The sequence below is a fragment of the Gossypium raimondii genome, chromosome 1, assembly GCF_025698545.1.
Source record: "Gossypium raimondii isolate GPD5lz chromosome 1, ASM2569854v1, whole genome shotgun sequence".
NCBI lineage: Eukaryota > Viridiplantae > Streptophyta > Magnoliopsida > Malvales > Malvaceae > Gossypium > Gossypium raimondii.
The window spans coordinates 17,424,251-17,438,415 of NC_068565.1; the positions used below are offsets into that span (position 1 = coordinate 17,424,251).

At 32.5% G+C, this 14,165-nt stretch overlaps 1 protein-coding gene across 1 annotated transcript; it reads right to left on the reverse strand.

Annotated features, from left to right (window-relative positions):
- Positions 1-7,984: 7,984 nt before the first annotated feature.
- Positions 7,985-9,016, reverse strand: LOC105786825 (uncharacterized). Its single transcript, XM_012613301.2, has one exon. It carries the CDS (start codon positions 8,867-8,869, stop codon positions 8,117-8,119), a length of 753 nt encoding a protein of 250 aa, XP_012468755.1. The 5' UTR covers positions 8,870-9,016; the 3' UTR covers positions 7,985-8,116.
- Between the last annotated feature and the right edge of the window lie 5,149 nt (positions 9,017-14,165).

Here is a 14,165-nt window from a genome sequence, read left to right on the forward strand (position 1 = left end):
AAGTGATAAAGAAATGTTTTGCTATTTTTTGAAATTAATCTTATTTTTGAATTATTAATTGATTTTATTTTCCCAAAATTCCTCCTCTTAAATTTTTTTATGTTTCAAAGTTTTTCTTTCCTTTTCTTTCGTTATCATCGTTTTTCTTTCTTTCTTTCTTTCTTTCTTTTGTTCTTTCCTTTCCTTCCTTTGTTAATCTGGCTGTTGGATTTGTCAAGTAATTGGGTTGTTCTTTATTCGACTGACAGGCTAGTAACGTAAGTTTCATTGCTATTTTCTTCTATTGTTGCTTGATTTTTGTTTGCTTATTGTCGGGGTTTTCTTCCGTTTCATTTTGAACTTTCTGTTAAGTTTAGGTGTAGAAGTTGCTAATCAAGGTTATTCCATGATTTCAGTTCTCGTATCATCATTCCGTACAATCTTTGCGATTTGGGATTTTGTGTCGAAGTTATTTGACGTATTTTTGGTTCAGTGTTAATTTAACGTTTTGGTTAAATTTAATCGATTAATTGAGCAATTGATTGCCATTTTTATGTTTTGGAATAATTTGTGTTGCTTTTACATTGAAACTGTATCAGGTGTGTAACAAAAACCCGAGATTTTACGAACGAAAAAGTCAAAAATCATGATCGTTGGCACCACACAGCTGTGTGTCAAGCCGTGTGAGCCACACGACCGTGTGCCAGGCCGTGTAAGACACTGATTAGGGTCACACGGGTATGTGACACGGACGTATGTCCAGGCCGTGTGAGAGACTGTTTTGATTGTGAGTCACACGAGCTAATGACACGGGCGTGTGCCTAGACCGTGTAACTCTTTGACTTGAGCCATACGAACGTGTGTCAGGTCGTGTGTATGACCATGTAACTATTTGACTTGAGTCACACGGTTATGTGTCAGGTCGTGTAACAGACTGTGTGAGGCACACCGGCCAACCTTGTAGGCAGTGTGAATCAACACGGGCATGTAGGCCAAAAATCTAAATTTTTTCTTAGGGACGTAAACGTCGTTTGAATTGAACGTAGGCCTTCCATAGGGTCCGTATGATCAAAATTAGGTTATATAACTAGGTATCTAATGATCTGATGATGAAAAATCTATTATCTGTATATATACTTGATGTGATATCTGCTATATGAGTATAATTTGCATTATCTGAATATGCTTTGAATCTGTATCATGGTATATTCATTTCTAATATCTGATAGCTCTGTGTGCATTGGGTTTGGAATTGTGTAAAGGAGAAAGTGTGGCAGTTTAATAATCTATCGATTCTGATGGCTAAGCCACATATATATCTGATTCTGGCAATTTATCACACGTAAATTTGGCAGTTATTCTACAATTATTCTGAAACGTGACGTACAATCACTATGCAGTGTGTAGGGTTGGATAGGTACTTGATACCCTAAATGATGTGTAGGGATGAACAAAGATGGTGTGTACCGGATGGGAGTAGGATTATGTATTTGTATTTGATAAGCTCTGTTTATGTACTTGTATTTGCATCTGACATACTCTGTTTCTGAATTATGTTTCTAAATTGGAAAATTACCTGGATAATAATACCCGAAGCATGTCTACAATTATTCCGTTTAATTTATTAGATAAGTTACACACTGTGTTTGTGTAACAGTCCGATTTTCAGCGGTGACAGAACAATGGTTTCGTGACAACAAATTTTCATCATGTCGACTCATAATTATTATTTTTAGAATATTTATAGAGTTATTAAATACTTATTAAAAATTTTTTTAGAAATATTAACGTTTAGATAGTTAATCAAAGAAAAAGGACTAAATTGAAAAAAGTGTAAAAGTTAATAATTAGTTCAATTGAAATTTTAAATAGTTTAGTAATTACATGAGGAGGGACTAACATAATAATTAGTCCCTAATAGATAGTGTTGGATAGCAAGAGAAATTAAAATGATAGATTAATGAGATTTTAATGGAAATTAAATAAAACAAATTAGAAGAAATAGGTTTTCTTCTTCATTTTCTTCTTTTGTCATTGTTGAAACACTATAGAAATAGCTGGAGAATCGGTTGAGCATAGGAGCTTCCATGTGAGTTCAATTCTTACCCGTTTCTTATAATTTTTAAGTTTTTGAGATCGTTTGCAACTAGATCCAGCTAGCCTGTACCTTCGTTTTCGATTTTGTTAAAAATTTTAGCAGTTTCCATTGATAAATATTAGATTTTTTTTTGAATAACATGGATTTGGAGCTTTGATTGTGTTATGTGATGATTTTGTAAAGTGATTTTGTTAAATATTGATTTTAGGATTAAATTGTGAAAATGTCAAAATATTAGGGTTTGATAGTAAATTTTAGGTTTATTAGGAGCTGTATGAGGGACTAGAATATATGGATTGATTATTGATTTGAGAAAATTTGTTAATTTGATAAATTAACTAATTAAGGGATTAAATTACAAAATTGTAAAAGTTTAGGAAATTACGTAAATTTAAAAATAAAAGGGTATTAATGTAAAATGGATTAGAAATGAAATATATGCTAATAAATGAGTACTTTTATATTTTAGATCAAGATCTCGTAGATACTCGTGGAAAAGAAAAAATAGAGGAATAGTCCTTGAACTTTTGCAATTACTATAATTCAGTCCAGGTAAGTTCGTACAATTAAAATTAAACATTTGTATAAATTGCTGATTGATATTATGCATATATTCTATTGTTGGAAATGAATTATTGTTTGAATTATAATATTGAATTGGATATTCAGTTTGAATTGAACGCGTGATTTGAGTACATTCGCGATTGGGTGTATGACGGGGGTTTGGGAGTGGAGAATGTATTAGAGGGAGATATCGACATTTTACCCAAGTAAAACGGGGTTCAAAATTTTTTGCTAACTCTCGTGTTTTACTTTCTGTTTGGCGTGATTGGGTGGATCAACTCTTACGAGCTTCTGTGCAACTCTTACGAGCTTCTATTCAGCTTTCGAGCTTCTGTTCGTGTATTCGGGAGGTCTAGCTCTTATGAGCTTCTATTGATGATGTACTCTTACCCGTAAGTCGTTCTTTGAATGGAAAAATATTGGTAATGTGATTTATTTAACGAAATTAAAAGATATGTTATTTATTTTTGTATTGATCTGAATACGGATGTATTTATCGATTAAAGTTGTGAACGACAGGGAGTTTACTTGGATGATTTTTTTATATAGTTAGTTCGGTAAGATTTTTGTTTAACTCGTTGAACTTATTAAGCTTCATTAAGCTTACTTGTGTTGTTTAATGTCATTGTAGATTTTCAGAAGGTTGGACAATCGGATCGGCACTCAAGTCACACTATCCAGCTTATCTCGATAGTTTTTGAAATGTTTAATTTAGATTATATGGCATGTATAGGCTCTTGTGCTATTTTGGTTAATGTTTGGCTTATGTAAAAGTGATGAATGATATTTTGTGCAAATAACCAATTTGCAAATGGTATGAGAATGAAGTATAGTTATTATGCTAGTATGTGTGGCTTACATATATTTGAATTGTTGTGATTGTAGTAACTTTATTAGGTATATTGTTTTGGTATTGTTTGAATGAGTTGATGAATTGAATCAATGTGTATTTTGATGTAAAGTTGTACATAATTGTGGTACCAATGAGGGTACATTGGTTAGGCACATATTAAGTTGTTTTTGATGCATTTTTTAACCGATTAATGTCATTTTGATTTGGTATTTTGGTTAGTATTTGAGTTTCTTAAGGTTCAAGCAATTTGAAATGGTAAACTTGTGTTTTAAGGTTCATTTTGAGGCCACACGGCCTGAGACACGGGCGTGTGCCTCAGCCGTGTGTAGCACACGGCCTGGCACATGGCCGTGTGGCTTGGTTGTGTGACCTAAGTCAGTGAGTTACACAGGCACGGACACGGGCTGGGACATGACCGTGTGGCTTGGCTGTATGACCCAAGTCAGTGAGTTACACATACACGGGCTAGGACATGGCCGTGTGTCCCTATTTCAAATGTCCACACAGATTGAGACACGGGCATGTTTCTCATCCGTGCGAGTCACACGGCCGTGTGATCCCTACAGTCCAAATTTTTTAACTTTTTTCCTAAAATTCTAAATGTTTTAGATTTAGTCCCAGATTGTTTCTATAGTTTTTTTAGGGTCTTGAGGGCTCGATTAAGGGACATTATGGATGTATTTGAATGAAATTAGATTATGTTTGTATTAATGTATGATTTAAATGGTTTAATATTCTGTTTGTCCGGTAATGCTCCGTAACTGTATTCTGGTGATGGATACGGGTTAGGGGTGTTATAGTTTGAAAACTCATTTTGTCTGTTTGTTCTAATTTAAGGTAACCCACAAACTTAGGTGAGTCGACGTAGCAAGAACTCAGTCATCTATGTTTGGTTATTTTACTATTTTATCTAAGCTGATACTATTGTGTACTTTTCGGGTTGTTGTTTTTAATTTGGATAGTCATGTTTTGGTTTAACTATTTAAAGGGTTTAGACTAATTAAATTTTCAAGTAAATTAAGTTGAACTTTTTGAAAATGGTTATTGTAACTCTCCAGATTTGGCCATAACATCTAGGCTGGGTATGGGGTATTACACTTGATTCCAATCCTTTGCAAACGAATAATCCCTAAGAACATGTAGAACATCCTCAATACTATGACCACAAAGATGACACAACTCGTTTTGCCTAATCCCCCTCTGGACCCTTTTAGAGTTAGTTAAGAGTTTTTGTTTTAGGATCAACAATAATATATTTACCTTCGTACTTTAATATATGAATTTTTCCTTGTACTAAAGAAATTCATTACTGTAATCTTGAAACAAATTACTATATGAAAATAAGGTTTTTTATATAAATAATACCAAAAAAAATTATGAAAATTATGTGGAATGCAAATAATTTACGAGAATAGGTCATTTTGAACAGTAAAAAGTGGTGTCGTCAATCTGTTAAGCGACATCATCTATAAAAATAATATTTTAATAAAATAAATAAAATAATAATATTTTAATGTCAGGCGGCATCCCTTTTCACCCTAACTGTTACCATTTTTTAAATATATATTAGTTTTATAATTTTATAGCCTAGGTGGAGTGGGGTGGTATAATTTTAAATTTTATACATTTATTTTATGAAAATTAAAATTAATTTATTTATCACAAGTTGATTTTTGTACATTTTTAATTTAAAATTAATAAATTATTTAATATTATTAAATTAAATCATCAAAATTAAGTATCTCAATATCAACTGGTTATAAAATTCATATCCAAAGAAATTAAAAAAAGAAAAATCTGTATAGAATACCTACCAGATTTAATCCAGCTTGTCCTACAACCTTACAAAGATAGGACAGAGGCCACCGTAAAGGTCATGGCTGCCATTTTTGACTTTCATTTTTATTCCACGGTAAATAAATATTAATATATTAAATTTTATATGTATGACATTTAAATTACGATTATAATATAAAAAAAACATGAAAATTTGGATGAAAGATTGTACTCTCTCCCCAACTAAAGTAATGGATGGTTATGAATGGAAGTGGGTTTTCTTTTTAAACTAAATTTAATGTCAAGAAATAAAAATATTTTATGTATTTTTTAATATAACAAATCAAGGATTTAAGGATTCAGCGGTAACATAAAATAAACAAAAATAGAAAGAAAAGTTACGAACACAATTAAATATGAGTGGGGAGCATAAATAAATAATTGGAAAAGTTTGGTGTGTAATTAAAAGTAGTAGCGACAAATATTTATCTTTAATTAAATTGCAATGTGGATTAAGTTTTCTACTCTTAAAATCTTATTAACCTTTCATTAATCAAATAACGCATTCTCATGGATTTTTTTTTTAAACTATCTCAATAATTAATCTTTCTACTTTCTAATAAACTGGTCAACCTCCATATCGTTTTCCTTTTATGAAAATAATTAGGGGTGAGTTCGAAATTAAATTCACCGTGGGTGGTGGGGTAAGCATGGGTATGATCTTGTACCCGCCTCATCCTCACCCGCTCCGTATCATCCCGACCGTCCAGTAGAATATAATAAGCATATTTAAAAAATAAAAATTTAATTTTGATAACAGTACTCAACTCACATTCATTGTTTTTTTTAGAAAAAAAGAGCAAATAAACTTTACTCGATATGTGATACAGAAGCAATGGGAGTGACATGTATTGATTGATTTTTGGAATTTTTGCACTTGTGTTGCATTTGAAGACATTTATGTTATATTTGATACATTATTTGTATTTGGATATTACGTAAAGACTTTATTTTTTGAATTTTTTAAACTCGTGTTGAAGTTATATTTTATTTATCAATTAAAGGGTCGTGACGACTTATTTTTTTTAATGGTAACAATTAGAATAATATCACATATGTGATGGGAGTTTAAAAGATAAATATTTCATACTTTATTTTATAAAAAATAATTTATATTTATTTAACTTATATTTATAAATATATTATATGAAATAGACCACGAAACAGGCATAACGAAGATTAAATGAGTCTGAGGACACATGTAGGTGGTGGGACGGAATGATTTTGAATTTTTTACCCGCAACAGTTCATGGGACTGTGCCTATCCCGCCTAATTTACATCCCTAAAAATAATCAGTTTAATGCTTTATATTATAGTTGCCGCTGTTGACAAAGAACCAAAGAGGGTAGGAAATTGTCGGGTAATGATTGGCTAAATAAACAAGGATAACCCCTCTTTGTTTTTGTCCCTTTTTCTTGCATTCTGTCAATAACAAGTGGATAAGTGCAGGCTACTTCATTACAAGGTAACCTATGTCCAATGCTATCCTAAGATCATACCGCAATCTTTATTCTTTTCCATTTATTAATATTTAGTATAACAATTACTACTTGCATCTTCAATAAATATAAAATGAAAATCGCTACTGTATAAATATAATAGAAACTTTTGTATTGAAGGTTGTATTATATTTTATTTTTTTATTTAGAAATTAAATAAATTAGTTCTTATACATTAAATTAAAAAGTAAATTAGTTATTTCTATTAAATATTTCATCTATTTTTATGGTTAAAAACTAGAGTAGTTGATGAATAATTAAACAATGACATGTGACGTGTCATATATACTTCCTATTGGCATATAAAAACAAATTTTTAATAGTAAAAATAAAAAAAATTAACAGAAAAATAATTTTCTTTTAGATTTAATGTGTAAAAATTAATTAATTTATTTTTAAATAAAAAATAAAACATCGGAAAACCATAGACAGACAAAGTTGAAAGAATCCGCCAGTCCGTCCACAAGGGCTCCAACCCCACTATGAATGGGAAGTTCCTGCGACCACCGACCAAACCACTATTGCCTCAATCTCAGCCCTTCCTTTTTATCTCAATGGGTCCCTCCGTCAGACACTGAAGACCAAACCATGTATTTTTTATAGGAATTTTTAAAATATATATTAGCATTGCCCGGCAGGTGAATGGAAATTCAATTGTTTCCTGAACTATTTTGTACTTGGAGAAGGTTCAAAATTTTCAGCTTAATTGGTACTGATTTTCTATTCATGGCCAACTATGTTATATTTTTGTCTGAAAACAAAGAGGAAGAAAAAAAAACCATGAAAAAGGAATTAGTAGAGCAAGATTTTACTCTTTTGATGGATATTACAACTGGATTTAACATGTCAATTCAAGGGATTATGAAGAATAAATTTGTGGTTGTGGGGGCTGCCTCTGGATTCAATATGCATTTATTTAGAATATTATTACTCCATTTTCATTTGTGATTTTCATGATTTCATAGTGTTCTTCCCCTCCATGTTGGTACGTGGTAAAAAAGAAAGAAACAGTCAAGCAGAGTTTAGAAGAATGAAAAAAGGAAGTTGGACTCCATGAAAATGATATAGTTGACTGAAATTCTAATGCAAATCTATCATGAACAATGAAAGCAACTTGTATGAATATGAATTCTCAATTATATGGGATTTAAAAATTGAACAAGGATGGGTTTTTATTTTTCCCAGAAAACCTGGGAAATATTATTATCACTGTACAACTCAACAAGATTACAATCCCGAAACCTATTAATTCCCATCACTAATTTTTTGCGTAATCAATCCCCCTGCTAATTCTTAACCACAATAGACATGCATTTTGTATAATGCGCAATGTTTTCTTGCATTAGGGCTTTCCTTCTTTCAGCAATGAAACTATCTACTTTTAACTGAAACTCTTCATTGCTCATCTCATGTATCGCTTCCCTTGCCGATTCTGCACTACAAACCACTAGTTCTCTGCCCGTTACTGCCGTCTCCGATCTTCTATACACCCGGCGGGGACGCCGTTTTCCAGATTCTGACACCACTGATCGTGTTCGCCGGTACTCTTTTTGCTTCACTTTATCAGTTGAAGTTATTGCAGGCTTTGTCTTCGTCTTCCAAGGTTGTTGTTTAATTGGTGAAAGGGGACGTTTTGTCTCTGCAACATCAACCGCATTTTCCACCACGACGATTTGTTTGTCGAGCACGGTCGCCTCCGCGGGTATTATACTCCGGTGAGAGCTGACGTACTCATCGTAGATACCGGAGCTGGTAGATTGTTTCTGGGTAGACAGAATATAAACAACAAGGATGATGATGTTCATAAGGATGAAAATGAAGAAAGGGTCATTAAGAGTGTTAACGTAACGTTGGCTAAGATCTCGGGCAACCTCGATGATGTGGGGAATCAAAGGGGGGAACCAAGACCATGATATCAAAAACAAAACCAACAAAAACCCCATATAGCGAAGACCCAACCTTAGCTTCCTCTCCATGTTGTATCTCCACAAAGCATCTTCTTTCTCTGCTTTAACGTTGTCAATTTCGAAGGAATCCATGTTTGTTTAACAAGAAAATGAGGGGGGGAAATGGAGGAGAAGGTTTAAGGTTGCTTTCTAGAGGGATTATTATTAAACAAAGAAAAACAGAGTTGGATGGAATCTGTTGGTACTTAATAATACAGGGCTTTGGAAACTTAATGATTTCAATGGATTGGATGGGCTTTATATATATACACACGTTGAGTACTAGAGTGGCGGGGTAGAGTCGACGCTAGTAAACTCCTTAAAAAACAAAGCATGGACCCACTTTTTAATATTATTAATGTAAACATGAAAATATTTCAATTTTGCTTCTCGGATAACTCTGAACTCCACTGCACCATGACCAAGCCGTATTAAAAGTTTTCTCCACAGCACATCCGGTAAAAAATATCGTTGAGGTTGTTTTATAGTGTTTGTATTAAAAGTTGATTTATATTTTTTTTCTTTATTCAAAAATTGAGTAATGTTTGATGCATCGCAGTATTCTCGTGTTAATGTATAATATTAGTTTTAATAATAGAAATAGATGAAATTTTAACAAAATAATTAGTTTACTCTTTAATCTAATGTATAGGGATTAATTTGTTCATTTTTTGTGTAAGCAGACTAAAATACAATCAATTCTAATATAAAATGTTTATGATACTTTTACAAATATCAAAAGACAAAATGAACGAGATAAAGTAGATTATGTGGGTTTGACTCCACTCCATTAATTTTCCTATTAATATCTAATAAATGTTTAATCACTATTCATAAAATGGATTTTACACATTTAAATGATAATGATATTTATATTTTAGATATTAATAGATAAAAAATAATATTCTATCTTAATCCGAATTATGTTAAGGTTTCTCGTACACTTACAAGATAGCCAGTGAAAGACATGGAAATGGGTCCAAACAGGCAGACCCACGAGTCGGGGGGAGGTGAGATAGGTTAGGTGGTGCCACGCCGAAGGAAATGCCATGGAAGGGCTCGAACGGGTCCCATGGCATTCTTTACAAAAAGTAAAATGTGGGTCCATGCATTGCTACATTTTCAATTACTTCTTTTAAATTGTGAAATTAATATATTCATCATGCATTTCCTTATGGAGCATGAAACTTCCTATTATGTTCCCATTGGGATTAGTTGACATTTTGCAACACATTATCCTAGTTTTTCTTCTTTACCAGCTTGCTTAGGTTTAGTTTGATTTTTCCTTAACAAATTTTGGAATGCATTACTTAGATTATTGTGTTAGAGAATATTTTTAATATGTCTACTAATTAGTTTTTGTTTGTGAATATTGAATTAAGAAAATCAATAAAGTCCAAATGATTACATGATTCATATAGATATTTTTATGTTTATCTAAACTTAAAAAATAATGTTATTAAGTGTGGTGTGGATAAATTTAGGATTTAAATTAAACTAATCTCTTTAAATTAAACTGGTAATAAAAAATAGTGCATTGCATAAATAGTAATTGCTTCTAAAATTGATTTAATGAAAACCTCTTTCCCTCCCATTGACAATTGCCTCGTACTCCACTTCTCTATTAGCTTGATGAATCTTTCTTTAAGATTTGTGAATGCATCTTTCGTTTTTTTTTTTTGCCCACCATTGTTGGAAGCCGAAGGTACTTTTCTGGGTTATTAGATATTCGAACCCCCAAAATTCCTCCTATTAGTTCCTTCTAGTCATCAAACACATTAGCACTAAAGTAGATAAGTGACTTATCAAAATTGACCAATTGACCCAAAACCCTTTCATATTCTGCTACTATAGCTTTCATTTTACTTGCCTTATCCACTGTAGCATCTCCGAAAAGAATACTATCGTCAGCAAAAAACAAATGTGTTAGCCCAATTCGACTCCTACAAACCCTTGCCCTTTTTATTAAACCATCTCTCTTAGCTTCCCTAAGTAGGCTTCAAAAGCATTCAACACATAATAAAATTAAATATGGACTTAGTGGGTCCCCTTGTCGAAGCCCTCTTGATGGGTTAAAAGTTTCACCTTGTTCACTATTTAAGAGCATTGAATACGTCACTGTAGACACACAAGTCATAATTAAATCAATCCATTCACTACAAAAACTTAATTTAATCAGTACCTTTTGAAGGAAACACCACTCCACTCTATCATAGGTTTTGCTCATATCGAGTTTAAGAGCAAAAGAGCCTTGATGTCCATATTTCCTCCTCTTGAACGAGTGTAAAACCTCCTAAGCGATGAGAATATTATCTGTTATTTGTCTTTCGGGTACAAATGCGTCTTGAGCTTCATCAATACATTTGTCTAGAACTGTTCTAAACCTATTAACAATGACCTTTGATAGGATTTTATAAAGCACATTACAAAGGCTAATTAGTCTGAATTGAGCCATACTTGTAGGAGAATAAGTTTTTGGGATAAACACAATATTTGTATGGTTAATCTCCTCCAATCATTATCTTCTATTAAGTACTTGAATGCAATATGTCATAATCGCCTTACCTACTATACTCCAAAACTTTTGAAAAAAAAAAGATGGGAATACATCATCTCCGAAAGTTTTCATTGGAGACATACTTTGAATTACCTCTTTATTCTCTTCTTCCTTAAAATCCTTTGCTAGATCTACATTATCAGTTTCATTAATGCATGGTTGAATTCTTATTAGAGTTCGAGAACAATCTCCTGTAGAGGAAGCCATAAACAACCCTTAGTGACATTGGCCATAGCCTTCTCATCTCTAACCCATTCCCCACTATCATTCTTTAGCTCTTAAATTTTGTTTATTCTCTTTCTAGCCAACGCAATACTATGAAAGTATGATGTGTTCCTATCTCCAAACCGTAACCAATTAGCTCGTGCACGTTGTTCCCAAAATAATTCTTCCTTGTCTGCTTTTAAATTTAATCCAATCTTGATCTTTGTTAATTCTGCCAAATTTTCTTCATTTGGATTCTTCGCATTTAACTCTTCTAATCTTCCATTCCATTGAACCATTTGGTTCTATCTTCTTAGTTGATTCGCTTGAGCCCAAAGGTTTAGTTTATTTCCTATTGCTTCAAGTTTAGTAGGAACTTCCCTTTAGTCTTCTTCCTACCACTTCCGAATTTCGTGCTCAACATCTTTTTCGATTACCCAATTGGAATTAAATTTGAATTTTGGTTGACATTGTCCTTTTTTCTTTGAAATGTAATCTAGTACATTAACAAGCAATGGGCAATGATCCGACATAGAATGTGTGAGATGCCTTACCTAAGAATTAGAGAACATTGACCACCATTCTGGATTCACCACTCCTTTATCAAGCCTTTCACGTATATTATTATTCGGCAATATTCCTCTCTCTCATGTAAACTACTGACCTAAGAATCCTAAATCTGTAAAATTACACTCAGCTAGAGCTAGACGAAACTCCATCATTTGATTTTCTTCTCGTTGCTGCCCTCCCTTTTTTTCAAAAGAAAAAAGAATTTCATTAAAGTCTCCTACCACAAACCAAGGTAGAATATTATTGGTGTTATTTAAATGTCTTAGCAGATGCCAAGAATCCCTCATACGATTTTTAACCGGTGATCCATAAAAACCCGTAAATCTCTAAGTTTTTCTTCTTTCTCTTCTGTAATTTCAACACCAATGTGAGATGCGGAGAAACTTTGTAATTGAATATTACACCATTGTTTCCATCCTAACGAAAGTCCTCCCTTAGAACCCATGGAGTCAACATCAATGCCATTCTGCATTCTATAAATTCTTCGAATTCGTTCCATCTTTTTTGCACAAACTTTGGTTTCCATGAGAAACCAAATTTGGGACTGAATATGTCTCACTTTATGCTTGAGACACCTTACTACTCGTGGGTGCCCCAATCCCCGGACATTCCAACTTAGTATTTTCATTGTGACAAGTCGGTCTGCTTTTCAGCACCCACCAATATAGTATGAGAATTTTTTGAATCCTTCGAATCCTCTATATGGGAAACAATAGAACTCACCGAGAATCTCTATCTTTTCTTAGTATCAACCATTCCAATAGGGATTTCCTCTGTATTAGAACCAAGTTCCATAAACCTCACTTTCTCTATTCCATAGTTCATCCCTTCCTGGTGAACGGTATCTTGTCCCCTTTTATCTTGTCTTGTATTATTGTTTTGAATAATTGCAATTGACCTCACCTCATTACCCTCAAATTATCCTCCTACAGGCGATTTGGGTACCAATCTATCCTTTCTCAGCCACTTGCAATCTTCTGACTGTCCTATTCTTGTTGGTGCTCTTATTGATAGATCCCATCAAAAAGCAACTTCTTGTGACTCCAACGTTAATCTAATTGGACAGAAACCTTCCCCATGCCCTAATCTGCCACAAAGATAACAAATAAATAAATTTTTTCATACTAAAACATAGCATATATAGCTTCGCTTTGACCAATAGTGTAACAGTTCAGTTTCGACCTTAATCGGAACAGTGGTTTCGGGACCACAAATTTGAGTCAGAAAAATATTTAAATATTATTCTCTATGTTTATACTGTGTGAATTTATATCCATGAAATTTTCATGTTTTAATTTTGTCGTTTGAGTGCCGATTTAATAAAAAGGTTTAATTGCTTAAGATGAAAAAGTTGATAGTTAAATATATAAGGGCCGAATTGTTGATGTCTTTATAGCATGAGGTATCTATGATGCAATTAGACCATTTAATTCATGCATGGACACTTTTGGACATGATTTAGTGGAAATGGAATAAAATTATAAAGGTTAAAAATGGAAATAAATAATTATATGATAACTAAACAAAACAAAAGCATAAAATAAAACCATTATCATCTTTGTTGGCCGAATATAGCAAAGAAAGAAAATCATACATGGCTTTTTAGGTTTCAGCTACTATCAAGCTTAATTCAAGGTTCGTTTTTGCTCGATTTTTGATAATTTTTACGTTTACGAAATCGTTGCTATGAAACCTATAAAGCCCATGTTTTAATTTTTGAATTTGATGATGATTTTATGTTTTGATATCAATGATAGCTTGTGATTTTTGTTATTTTTTGATAGAAAATAAAAGATATGTGATAGATTATAATGTTTTGTCTTTGGATTTTTGATAAATTTGAGTAATTTGGGCTAAATTGTGAAAATAATATTTTGAGGGACTAAAATGTGAAATAAATGAAATGAATGGACTTGTATGAGCATGGTGAAGATTCGGCCTAAGCATGATGTGTGCAAATTTTGCATGTTTTGTGCAATTTGGACTAAATTGTAAAAAGTGTTAAATGTTAGGGTAAAATGGTAATTTTCCCATTCATGTGTTTTTGGGTCAAATTTA